Source organism: Nelumbo lutea, chromosome 3, assembly GCF_056320005.1.
Source record: "Nelumbo lutea isolate HS-2025 chromosome 3, American lotus-T2T, whole genome shotgun sequence".
NCBI lineage: Eukaryota > Viridiplantae > Streptophyta > Magnoliopsida > Proteales > Nelumbonaceae > Nelumbo > Nelumbo lutea.
In genome coordinates this window covers 52736704-52750322 of record NC_142686.1, presented here as the reverse complement: position 1 = coordinate 52750322, position 13619 = coordinate 52736704, and the positions used below count along the sequence as shown (strand labels likewise).

Genomic DNA, 13619 nt, shown 5'->3' with positions numbered 1-13619 from the left:
TTGAGGCTAACCAACACCAAACCCAACCCATTGACATTGTGGTATTAAATGATTGTAAACATAGCATTTGCTAACAATAGAAGTACTAATCGTTGGATGGGTCAAGTCATGTTCAACAGTTCTATCTAACTAGTAAAGTAGGGTTGGAGTAACAATGGATCAAGTTCAAGTTGAGCCAAACTTAATCCATTAGAATCCCTAGTTAAACCATGTAAAATTAGCTTGAAGCATGAGAAAATCTCTTAAAGCACATATGTAGATAAGAGTTTTCCTATACTTATGGTGATTGTTTGCATCAGCCTTTTGTAAAATAGATCATGTTGAAATCCCCTCAACACCATGGTCCATCCTAGAGTCTCCTTATCAACAAATTGTCTGTAGAGTGCAGGCTGTTGATGTTTTAGACAAATTGTGTAGTATATAGTGGTAGTTTTTTATTATTTACCATTTAGATTGGAAGTGGGGACCACAGCACTCTTGTTGGGTCCTTTTTGAGCAGTTATTTTAATTGTTTTATGTTGTTTTATGTGTTAACCGCCCTATAAGGGCATATTGGTCTTTGTACTCTTTATTATTTTAGACTATAAATAATAGTGAAGAGGGCGGCCAGCATTATTGCTCTCTTTTCTCTCTCAAATCTCCTCTTCCTTTTCTCCTTTCTTCTCTTCTTCTACAAGAAGTATACTTGTCTTTTTTATAAATGAGAGTAATTTTATTGAAATAAATATCAGAAATACAAGCAGCCTAGGAAGAGGCACAAGATGTTACCTCCCCCAAGGACTGAATCATAAACACTAAACATGCCCAAACCTGAGATACAAATTACAAAGTAGCCCAAAACAGATCACCCCTTCACACCCCTTGCTTGGCCGGAGAATCGGCCATTACATTTGCTGATCTGCTAACCCACTGGAACCTAACAGTCATATTTCTTGTCATCCATTTAACTTTCTTTAACAGATCCCTGTAGCCCCAACAAACTGTGTCTGGGCTATTCAGCCAGCCCACTACTACCTTGGAATCTCCTTCTACTAACAAATTGTTCACTCCTAATTGACTAGCCATCTGTATACCTTGTACCGCTGCTAGTAGCTCTGCCCTTACAGAATCACCTTCACCCACTGGTCCTGAGAAAAGAGACAACATATTGCTGTCTTTATCTCTCAGAATCCCTCCAATTCTGGATGGCCCTGGGTTACCTTGGAAGCTGCCATCAAAGTTCAATTTTACCACTCCATCCGGTGGGAGTTTCCATTCAACTTGTAATTTGTTCTTAGTGGAGACTGTAGAAGCCACTGCTTCCCAATTTCTCCTTAAGTCATCAAAGGAGAAATCTGCCAACAGTTGTGAAGATTTCAGCCATGAAATTGTCTTTGTCAATATACATTCCTTGACTTCAGCAAGACTTCTTTCCTTTTCTTGAAATATTCTAGAATTTCTCTCCTCCCATAAAATCCACAAGGTGGCAGCTCTGATACATTTCCACATTATCTTCCCCCCTTTTGTCAATCTCCCAAGAGCATTTGGAGTGAACAGCAGCTTTACTTCAGAGGACAAGTTCCACCTTCACCCAAATAAAGAAACAACCCAATTCCAAATATTGGCAGCAAAGGAGCATAATATCAGCAAACGGTTACAGTCCTCACCCTTCACTTTACACATAAAGCACCAATTTGGGGACAAACACAAAAAAGGTTTCTTCTTTTGCAAGTTTTCCACAGTACTGATCTTACCATAATAGGCTTCCCAACAGAACACTTCTACTTTGGGGGGTATTGGCCTTGACCAAACCTCTTTAACAGGGAAGATCTGAGATGAAGGGTTAGAGCAAAGGGCTTTAAAGAAAGATGTTCAAGTGAAAGAACAAACCGGGTTTACAGCCCAGATAATTTTGTCCAGGTTAGTGGGGTCGAGGCACACCGAATCTAGAAGCAACAACAGCTCTGAGACACAATGAAATTCTTCATCCCTTAACCCTCTCCGAAACCAAAAATCCCAATTTAAAGCCAAAGGACAAACCGGGGGGGGAGGAACCAAGAAATGGGTTTCTTTTTAAAGAGGGAGATGGAATAGAGAGAAGGGAAACGGTCTTTTAGGGGTTGAGTGCTCACCCAAATATCTTCCCAAAAAAGAATAGAGTTTCCAGAACAAGCATCGTACCTTACAAACCTGAGGAATTTAGGGAGAATGCCAGAGATAGCGTTCCAAGGTGTTGTGAGCAAAGCCCTTCGAGATACCCCCACATCCCAACCTGATTCAGAACAGCCATGGATACTTTTCACTACTTTATGCCACAACCTCTCCCTCTCCATGGGTCACCTCCAAAGCCACTTACCTAAAAGAGCCTCATTCTTACTCACCACATTCCCTAAGCCTACTCCTTTTTTTCTCCGACTCACCACCTCCCACCTAATCAAGTGATCTTTTCCCTCTTCACTAGGTTTCCATAGGAAGTCCCTCATCAGTTTTTCCAGCCTCTTTGCCTCCCTTTTAGGAATTCTAAAGACTGACAGGAAATATAAAGGCAAGTTGGCTAAAGTTGCTTTAATCAAAGTAACTCTACTGCCCACGGAGATGTAGTTCCTCTTCCAAGCTGCCAATCTTTTTTCAAAATTTTCAACCACCGGATTCCAAAACCTACTTTCCTTTGGATTTGCACCTAGAGGAAGTGATTTTTTATTTCAGCACTTTTCTACTTGGTTGGTAACAGAACTCGGCTAGGGTTTCTTGGAGTTTTTTCCATGCAGTCCTAGATCAACCGATTGCATGAGGAGATAAAGGGCTAATCGATCTACTTCAGATTGCCCAGTTCTTGGATTCTTTGGTGTGATCTAGTCATCAGGAGGGCGATCTATGTTTTAGCATCAAAATCAAGAAGAACTGAAGTGCAGGAAAGAGTCCTAGTCAAGTTGGACTCTTTGGTGCTCAAGTATTATTGGACTTCTCTAACTATTCTATAGGGGGAGGTTAGGTTTCTGGAATTTTCTAGGCCTTCTGGAGTGGCCGATTCACTTTTCTCTCTGATGGAAGACAATAGGAGAGAAATTTCCCTCCAGATAGGGTTTTTTTCTTCCGAAAAGGTTTGTTACCTTTTTGTGTGAGATCGATTTGATCTTTGAGGCTCTCTGCCTAATTATCTTCTGCTTTTGAAGTGTTTGAAGTAAAATGGAGAGTTGGAGTACCGAGCAAAAGTCCACCGGTAACATGGGTCTGGGTGTTGGAGGTAGTAGTGATATTTCTAGGTTTGGAATTATTACTGCAATGAAGTTTGATGGCACAAATTATCTAGAATGGGCAGAATCAGCCAAGATGGCCTTTGGTGCTTGTGGGAAACTGGGGTACATCACTGGGGAGGAGAAGAAACCTGATACAGATCCCTCCCGGTGAGTACAAGAGAATTACATGGTGATGACCTAGTTGTGTAACTCTATGTTACCTCACATTGGTAAAATTTTTTTGTGGGCTAATACTGCAAAGGAGATTTGGGATGGAGTGACTGAAACCTATTCCCATAAACAAAATGTAGCTAGAGCCTATCAGTTAAGGAATAAGGTGATTAGTACAAAATAGGGAGATAGATCTCTTGCCAACTATTTCTCCATGCTGAAAACTCTTTAGCAGGAGATCGACCACTTAGAAACTATGGTTTGGGAGAGTATGAAGGATGCAGCAACATATCAGGATTGGTAGAAAAGAATAGGGTTTTTGAGTTCTTGATTGGGCTGAACCTTGAATTCGACATTGCCAGGCAACATCTCCTTTCTAGAGAAAGTATGACTCTTTCTCAAGCTTATGTCGTTGTCTCTGGGAAGGAGAGCAAGAGGAATGCCATGTTGAGACAACCTGGGATTAATCAGTCATCTATGGTTAGTACAGTTAAATCTAAGCCAAATAGAGACTGGGGGAGTAGTGAGACTAGAAAGGAGGACAAGAAGGACTTGGTGTGTGACTATTGCAAGATCAGTGCAAGAGCCAATCATACTACTTCCTTTGCTCATACAAGTGGTTCATATGCAATTGCAAATCATGTACCCACCTCAAGTAAGGAGGGGCCTCTCTGGATTATAGACTCAGGAGCATCTAAGCACATGACCAATATATCTACCCCCTTTAGTTCTTACCAGTTGTGCTCTGTAGAGATAGAGTCTCTACAGCAGATGGTTCCCATATTTCCATTGCTGGGAAAGGGACAGTTAGAGTGACTAATAACATTACTTTATCCTCTGTCTTACATGTCCCTAAACTCCACACTAATCTTCTTTCAATAAGCTCTCTGATAAAAAATTTGAACTGTTCAGTGACCTTTCTTCCTGTTAATTGTGTTTTGCAGGATCTGGAATCAAAAAGGATGATTGGGAGTGGTTGTGAGGTGAATGGAGTCTACCTTCTAGATGAGATTCCGAGGCATCAGAGTCGTCATGTTAAATAGCAACAATAGTAGTGAATCAGAGTCAGTGAGTCAGATTACACTCTAGCATAATCATTTGGGTCATCTTTCTTTCATTTCATTGAGGTTTTTGTTTCCAAAGTTGTTTAAGTTTGTTCAGTTGTCTAGTTCAAAATGTGAGTTGGGAAAGCATTGTAAACATTCTTTTAAACCAAGTAATAAAAGAAGTTCCTTTGCTTTTGATATTGTTCATACTAATGTATGGGGTCCTTACCACACTTCTTCCATGGGTGGTTACCGTTATTTTCTCTTGTTTGTGGATGATCATACATGGTATTCTTGGATATATCTGATGAGATCACGTGATGATGAAATACCCATTTTGGTGCAACAATTCTAATAGATAGTTCTCACACAATTTGGAGTGATGACTAAAGTCTTTAGATCAAATAATGCTAGAGAATACTTTGACAAGGACTTGTCCTCAATAATTTTGGAGCATGGTGTGATTCATCAAAGTAGTTGTGCATACACACTGCAATAGAATGGGGTAGAAGAGAGGAAGAATAAACATATTGTGGAGGTGGCAAAGAGCCTTATGGTGTGTGCCTCAATTCCTATTTGTTTTTGGGGGGATGCAATTCTCACAACCGTGTATTTGATTAACCATGTTCCTTCACGTACTTTGGGGTTTTTAAGGCACCTTTCATCTTGCTTTTTCCAGATGGGGAGATCATAGTTGTCAATGCGACACCTAGGCGACAAGGCGCCCTTGAAGGCTCGCCTCACCTAATCACCAAGTAGTTTTCTATAGTGTGTCATAAAAAACTTTTATATTCTTAATTTTTTGAGGTTATAATTATAAAATAGACATTTTTAAACTAAAGCTTTCATTTTATGTGCTTATATACCAATTTTTTTTTATAATTTTCTTATTTGTTAGGGTTTAATCAACACAAACATTGCTAAATGCTGTATTGAACCCTCAAATACTTCAAAACCTGAACCAATAAGTAAGGAAGAACATAAAATGTTGTCCAATCAACACAGTTTCTTCTTTTTCTTTACTAATTTTGTGTGTTTATATACTAATTTCTTCTTTTCCTATAACAGAAATAGGGGTTCAGCCCCTATATTTTTTTAATTTTCTTTTCTTTCTTCTTTTTCTTCTCATGAATACGTTGGAATATGTTGATTTTCTATACTTTAACATGAAATTTAAACTTTTCTTATGAAAATTATGGATATTTGTTAAGGAAATATGATTATGGAACCTAGGGAACTACCCTAGGATACATGTTTTTACTTAAAAAATCCATTGCCTAGGCAGGTGCCTAGGCGACAAGGCACAACCCCCTGTTACCTAGAAATGTGTGTCTTTGGGTGTGTCTCCTTTGTTCACATTCTTGGTCCTCATCGCAAGAAATTTGATCATAAGGCCAAGAAATGTGTTTTCCTTGGGTATGCTCAAAACCAAAGGGGTATTGTTGTTATGATCTAGTGTTAGGGAGCATGTTTGTCACTATGGATGTTACCTTTTTTGAGTCTACTTTCTTTTTCTTGGGTGGTTCTCCTCAGGGGGAGTGTTTTGGGGAGGAGAAATCACAACCTATCCCTCTTCCAGTGTCATTTATTCATTCATCTAATCCACCTATTCCACCATTAACAGCTACAATCCCACTGTCTAATTTACTACGGCCAGCCTCACAGGTCTATTAGCGCCACCAAAAGAGGGTTGACTCCACACATGCTCAGATAGAAGAACTTGCACCACTCTCCGTCAGTCCATTTGAGATCCTAGGTTGAGATGATACAATTCCAAGTACTTCCCTTGAGCCTGAGCCTATTATTTCCCCTTATAGTAATGTTTTCGTACCTAACACTGTTGTAGCAGTTGATCCCACTGATCTTGATCTTCCCATTGCACTCCACAAATGAAAGAGAAAGTGTATGGCCAATTGCATTTCACACCATCTCTCCTACAGTGCCTTATCACCCTCCTACTGTGCTTTCCTTTCTTCCTTGGATTCTATTCTATAGCCAGGAATGTCAATGAAGCTCTCTCCAAACCTGAGTGAAAACTAACTATGCAAGAAGAAATGGAAACTTTGGTTAAGAATCAAACATGGGAAAAAGTTTATCTTCCTACAAAACAAAGAGACAATTGGATGCAGATAGGTGTTCACAAACCTATAGTATTGATTACCTGGAGATTTTTGCACCAGTTGCTAAGATGAGCACAGTTCGGATTCTCTTGTCCCTAGCAGCTATGTGTTCATGGCCTCTATTCTAGCTTGATGTTAAAAATGCTTCCCTTAATGGTGATCTGCAAGATGAGGTATATATGGGCATTCCAATTGGTTTTTATAAGAATGTTGGTAAGGGAAAAGTTTGCAGGTTGAAAAAATCAGTATATGGTTTGAAACAATCACCTAGGGCATGGTTTGACAAGTCCAGAGGAGCACTTATCCATTTTGGGTACACGTAGACTCAATCCAACCATACTCTCTTTGTAAAAAGGAGAGAGGCACTCTTGTCAGTATTGATTGTATATGTAGATGATATAGTTGTTACAGGAAATTATCTGAAAGAAATTGATGCACTCAAGAAGTCACTACAGCAAGAGTTTGAGATCAAGGATCTAGGTGAACTGAAACACTTTCTAGGGATTGAAGTTGCAAGATCCAAGTATGGGATTTTCATCTCTCAGAGGAAGTATGTGTTGGACTTGCTACAAGAGACTGGGAAGCTAGGAACTAAACCAGTTGATACTCCTACTGACCCAAATCATAGAATTAATAATTTGGATGGTGAGTTGGTTAAGGATGTGGGAAGATATCATAGGATGGTAGGTCGGCTACTATATTTATGTATGACATGTCCAGACATCTCCTATGTTGTTAGTGTTGTGAGTCAATATATGCATGCTCCTCGTGCTCAACACTGGGAAGCCATTCAGAGGATACTTGCATACCTGAAGAAGCATCCTAGCAGAGGGATTCTTTTCTCAGACCATGAAAATTTAAATCTGGAGTCCTACATAGATGCAAATTGGGTAGGTTGTTTAGATGATAGGAGATCTACATCAAGGGTATGCACCTTTGTGGGAGAAAACTTGGTCTCATGGAAGAGTAAAAAACAATCAATTGTGGCTAGATCAAGTGTAGAGGTTGAATATAGATCTATGGCTCATGGTGTTTCAAAACTACTCTGGGTAAAATCTCTACTAAGTGAGATTGGAATCAAAGCTGAGGAGCCCATGATGTTATATTGTGACAACCAAGTTGCAATCAATATTGCCCACAATCCAACTCAGCATGACAGGATTAAACACATTGAGGTTGATAGGCACTTCATAAGAGAAAGGGTGACAACTAGAGAAGTCCGCTTGCCTTATGTCTCCTCTAAACTACAATTGTTTGATGTCTTCACCAAAGGGGTTGCAAAGAACAAGCTTGAATACAACCTACACAAATTGGGAATGTGTGACATTTACTCCCAACTTGAAGGGGAGTGTTGAGGTTTTAGACAAATTGTGTAATCTATAGTGGTAGTTTTTTATTATTTGCAATTTAGATTGGAAATGGGGACCATAGCAGTCTTGTCGGGTCCTTTTTGAGCAGTTATTTTAATTGTTTTATGCTGTTTTATGTGTTAGCCGCCCTATAAGGGCATATTGGTCTTTGTACTCTTTATTATTTTAGACTATAAATAATAGTGAAGAGGGTGCCCAGCATTATTGCTCTCTTTTCTCTCTCAAATCTCTTCTCTTCTTCTACAAGAAATAATCTTTTCCATGTTAACACTAGATAATCCACTTTCCTTTTGGCTCTCCCTTTCTTCTACAAAGAGAATATTGGTGTTGTAGGTATCTTCGCCATGGGCTTCAGCACCCACTATGACTGGATCAATGTTCACAATGCTTGTAGCATCATTTTTTTTATGATAAAAAAAAGAAATTTCATTAAATAAAGAGAAAAAAATACATCCTAATAGGTGATAAGTAGACTTGTTCATGGGTCGGATGGCCCGACAAGCCGGCCTGGCCCGGCTTGACCCCAGGACGGGCTTGAACATGCTTATAGGCCCACGGGCTTAAATTGGGGCCAAAAAGCCCAGCCCGCAATAAATTCAAGCCGGGCTCGGGTTTTGTCAAAATAGCCTGGCCCGGCCCGACCTAATATTAAATTTAAAATTAGTTATGCGATTATGTCCATTTGAATAATTTTTTTTATTTAAGAATGTAAAATTGTGTTTTAAAATATAAAAGAAAGGGAAAAATACCATCTTGTAGGCCCATTGTTCATTTAAATAGAAAAAAAATACTATCTGAATTTTTTATTCTAATTTGAATAGGGAAATTTTTTTTTTCAATTAGGTCGGGCTCGGGTCGGGCTCGGGTTTCGGGCTTTTTACCAGGGTCGGGCTTGGGCCCAAGTTATAGGCCCGTTGGTCGGGTCGGGCTCGGGCTCGGGCCTAGTATATTTTCATTAGTGACAAGTGAAAGCCCGGCCCGAGCCCGGCCCGGCCCGGCCCATGAACAGGTCTAGTGATAAGGCATCCCCCTCATACAACCAGAACAAAAGCTAAACACATCAGCATACTAAAAACCACCCAAGTTACAAATTTGATATTCCAAAATCTCCCCTAATCCGTCACTCAAATCTTCTTTAGAAACTTGACTAAAAGATGGAGAGACCAGAATCCAATCTGCAACCGAGTTACTGATAGCTGCCACAATCTTTTTCATGTTCCAGAGTTTGTCTTCAAAGACTCTTATGTTTCTCTCTTTCCAGATGTTCCAGCAAATAGCAAAAAGGTAAGCAGCTCCAAAGAATCCTTGCTTTTTTACTTCCTCTTAACTTTGGCCATGTAGAAAATTTTCTACAGCATTTCCTGGCTGAAAATTTGGAAATCAAAACATTGATGTGAAGAAGCTCCACAAGAATCCAGCAACCTTACAATGAATAAAAAGACGTGTAACAGTTTCCTCCTGTTCTTTGTAGAGAAAGCACATATTGGCCATGCAAAAGCCTCTGGACTTCATCCGAATAACCCAACCCTCATTGATCCCTTCTTCAGATCTGTCTTTTAGTCTTTTCAAGCACTTTGGGTTAGATTTGTCCATCAAGGTAAAAGACCATGGGTCTCCACAATAAAGGCAGCCTTTGGGTTGGCTTTATCTGCCATTGTAGGGGGAACAATTAGCAAGCAAGAGGAAAGCAATGATAGACCACCTTTAGCATCTGTACTCAACCTCATATTCACGGTCATCACATGATCACTTAAAGAGTCATGAGTGGTGGCATGGGTGGGGTGGATCAGGATGAGCTGGTCTAGCCTATTTGTTTTATGAACTAACTCTCTTGAATCTTGATTCGGTTTACATATCGTAGGCCCATGAATCTGTAAATTCCTCCTCTACTAATGCTAATCTGATAGTGATGATTAGCAACTAGGGACTTCGGGTCCATTTCATTTGCAGGAATCTGTCTGGAATCGGAATCGGAATCGGAATAGCCCATTCCGATTCCAACCGGAATCGGAATAGCCCATTCCGATTCCAACCGTTTGGTTGAGCGAAATCAGAATCCAATTCCCATTCCTGGTGGAATGGCATTCCCCCCATTTGAGGGAATGGCCATTACCTCCCCCTCCCTTGGGAATGAGAATCCCATTCCAGCCGATTTCAATTCCCATCTGAACCAAACAGGCAAGGGGAATAGACCATTCCGATTCCGAGGGGTTTCAATTCTGACTGCAAACCAAACGGACCCTTAACACCTTGGTACTCTCTTTAAGGACCACCTGGTAACAGATCCAATTGTAGTACCTGTTTTCCACCTACTACATCTCTAAAGCTTTTGAACTTGGCTTTTTGATTGAACATCAATGGATCTAAATCTAGGGCTGCAACGCTGCAACTTGGGGGCTCAGGTTGAGCATTTGTTAAAATTTGAATAGGATCAGCCCAAGTGCAATGCTGTGTAAATTCTTCTAGTCAGGCACCTGATTTGTACCCCTATCTAAATTTGGCTTTTCAACCCGCCTAATCTGGTTCTCCTTTTGGCTGCTTTCTCAAAACTTTCCTTGTTCATAAAACTTGGCCTCCTCTCCTGCTCAACAGGATTTTTCCATGTGTCCTGTGGACTGCCAACACACCTTCCTCAACCTTTTTTCATCCTTATTTTATCTGGTTCTCTCTGGATGTTGACATTAACAGTCATGTGACAACCTCAAACCTTCACAATGCAGGTTCAATTCTATTGGAACCATTTTTGCTTTGTTACCCATGACAGTTATCCTTGCTTCTCAGAGGTCTATCAGATTAAGTCTCCTTGTCCACTGCGACAAGGCCACCATAAAATTCCCCAATATGATGTAGTACATCCTCCTGCTCAACAGGATTTTCCATGTGTCCTGTGGGCTGCCGACACATCTTCCTCAACCTTTTTTCATCCTTATTTTATCTGGTTCTCTATGGATGTTGACATTAACAGTCATATGATAACCTCAAACCTTCACAATGCAGGTTCAATTCTGTTGGAACCATTTCTGCTTTGCTACCCATGACAGTTATCCTTGCTTCTCAGAGGTCTATCAGATTAAGTTTCCTTGTCCACTGCAACAAGGTCACCGTAAAATTCCCCAACATGCTGTAATACATCCTCTTTCCAGAGATCAAATGGGAGACCAATAATGCTCCTCAATGTGTTGTAACACGACCTCCTTCCAGAGATTGAATGGGAGACCGATAATGCTCACCTCAATTTTCTTGGGTAGATTTCCCTGCGGTGCTATGTTTGTTGCTGGGCAACACCTGGAAATCATCATTAAACCAACTCCATCTGCAACATTTCTGCATTGTTTACTATTTCCTTTCCAAGGCTGAGAAGAAATAAACCAATTATCTTCAAATGATCTCAGGTCAAGCTTCAATTCTATATGAAACCTTTTCCTTAAAGTTTCTTCTATTTCTTTCCAGTCAGAGGCTTTGTTCTTCAGTGAGGCCAGCAGCCTGTTCTCTCATCCACTCCTTATTTCTATACCATAATCATCAGTTCTGATGGCAAAGCTGTCATAATCATAGATCTTTGGTGTCCTACATTCAGCTGCTTCTTTTGTTCCTTGACCAGAAATCTTGTGTATCACTACTGCCATAGTTGATAGTTTCCGGCTTCTATGAAGCTCTACAGTATATCAGAAAAAAAACTTTTGATCTGCCTGAAAGTTTGCCTTAAGTAAGGTAATTGGCCAGTTTTTGTTTCGTATAAAGCATTCTATTATCCAGACGAAACCTTCCTGTTTTGGTCTTCCCCATTTATAAAATATCACCCCTTCCCACTTATCTGATTACTTCACTGGGTTCTATATGTTGCATGGATAAATCCATCAATGAAGCCTTTAAACCAAGAGATTCCTTCTTTATCCAGAAAGACAGTCCCCCTACCTCCTTTGATCTTCAGGGCTACTTCTTCACATCCTTTAACCTCTTCTAACAGAAAGGATTTGGCTTCGTAGCTGAAAACTATTCTCCACTTCATTGCTGGCATGAACTCCTCCCGTACAAAACACATATTATATGTGAATTTGCCAACCATGGTCTAGACACAACTAGTCAAAATGAAATATTACATCTGTGATCCACATCATAAAAAACATATTCTAAAACTTAAACTGAATGCCCAAAATGCTCAAAAGTTGGGATGCAAACCCTCCTCAAATTTTGTTTAGCAAAACAATCCCTCCTCAAGATGACTAGATTTCCAAGTTAAAATCATTCGTGGAAAAAATTCAATGTACCCACGGTGTTTTTTTTCCTGTCAGTTGAGCTAGTTGGTAAACATTTTTCCTACTACAATATTAGCATAACAAGTGCATTGGCACTGTCTCTATGCATCCAACAAACTTTTTGATGGTAAGCTGGGTAAGAATACATGCACTCTTGATACAATTATAGCATGTCAATCAATTCAGTACCAAAAATTCTAGAATCTTTTGGACAAACAAATTCCAGAGTTTGTTCGACAGTTTCTGGAGAACTCAAAAAGCTTTGGAATCTGTTTGTTCAACTAGTTCTTAAGCAACAATATAGAACGGAAATCGGAAAACTTAGCAACAAACAATATTAAAAACATTTTCGTGCAGTAGATGGAAAATCAAACTCCAAAACCAGAAAGAAACAATCATAAAATATAAAATAGCCACTTTCTAAACATTAGAGCAATTTCGTAATCCCCAACATAAGGAAGAAAAAAGGAGAAAAGAAAGTCGGTACAAACCGGAATTCCTCTTCCAAAAATAATAAAAACGAACAGTATGGAAGAAGGTATAAAGTAAGAAGGAAAATCACCTGCTTTTCAATGTTCCGAAGCTCTTCCTGAAGCTTCTCTCTCTTGCTCATTAGAGATGCGAGCATGGCGGAGGGATTCGACGAGGTTCGTTGCCCTGCCAAAAAAAAAGGGCAATGTAGAGATAACAACAGAAATTCAAATTCGATAAACAAACCGTTCAAATGCTGGGATGGCAGGGAAAGAGATGGAACAGGTTGGTAACAAATACCTTCAGTTTCCATTTTCGCGCGAAGATTCAAATCCTCCAACAAAACTAAAAACTAAAAAGCCCCTCTTCCAATTGAAGTCGCCCTTTATTGCGCTCTTTTTCCTCGCTCGAACTCGCTATAAAACGAGTAGGACGAACGCTAGGGCACGAGCCCCGCTATTTTGAGCCACCTTCGGTCCAGAGTCCAGACTCGGTTGAATTATTGAATCTCCGTTCAAACGTCAAAAGTTAAAATGTTTCTCGCCCGTGAATGGCGCGGAACGGGATCTGCTCCTCCTAACGCATGGGCGCCCACAGGCATATGCACCGTGCATTGGGCACATCTCCCGTGAATAATAATTTATAATTACGGGAAATGATCCAATGCATGGTAGGATGTGCGTATGAAGTCGGTGTGAGGCGTGGAGCAGATCCGGTCCCGTTATGAAGCACGGATGGATCAAATTACACGTGTATCAAGGATTGCAAACGAATCGTATCGGATTTATTTGTAAACGAATCCAATCGAATCGAATCAATTCAAATGCAATCGTTAGCTTTTTGGATTTTGAGGGGGGAATTGGTTAATAGAATTTTTGGTTTCGTATTCATGTTCTCTTTTCAAATTTATGTGGGGTTCATGAAATTTTATTTTTCTTGGATATTACTTACTTGGGGTAAGTGATACCCA

The 13619-nt window shown here is 40.0% G+C and overlaps 1 protein-coding gene across 3 annotated transcripts in view; it reads right to left on the bottom strand.

Moving 5' to 3' along the window:
- LOC148864978 (histone acetyltransferase subunit NuA4-domain protein) overlaps window positions 1-13264 on the bottom strand; it is a 45751-nt gene extending 32487 nt beyond the window's left edge. For 2 of the 3 annotated variants that reach the window (XM_088979615.1, XM_088979614.1), the window contains exons 1-2: window positions 12950-13150; window positions 12741-12835 (exon numbers count right to left, since the gene is read on the bottom strand). In XM_088979615.1, coding sequence (XP_088835741.1) covers window positions 12741-12835; window positions 12950-12962 — 108 coding nt within the window. In that variant the 5' untranslated portion in view covers window positions 12963-13150. Of the gene's footprint in view, window positions 1-12740; window positions 12836-12949 lie in introns of all 3 variants that reach the window. The other variant, XM_088979616.1, reaches the window with a different exon arrangement.
- Window positions 13265-13619: the final 355 nt, after the last annotated feature.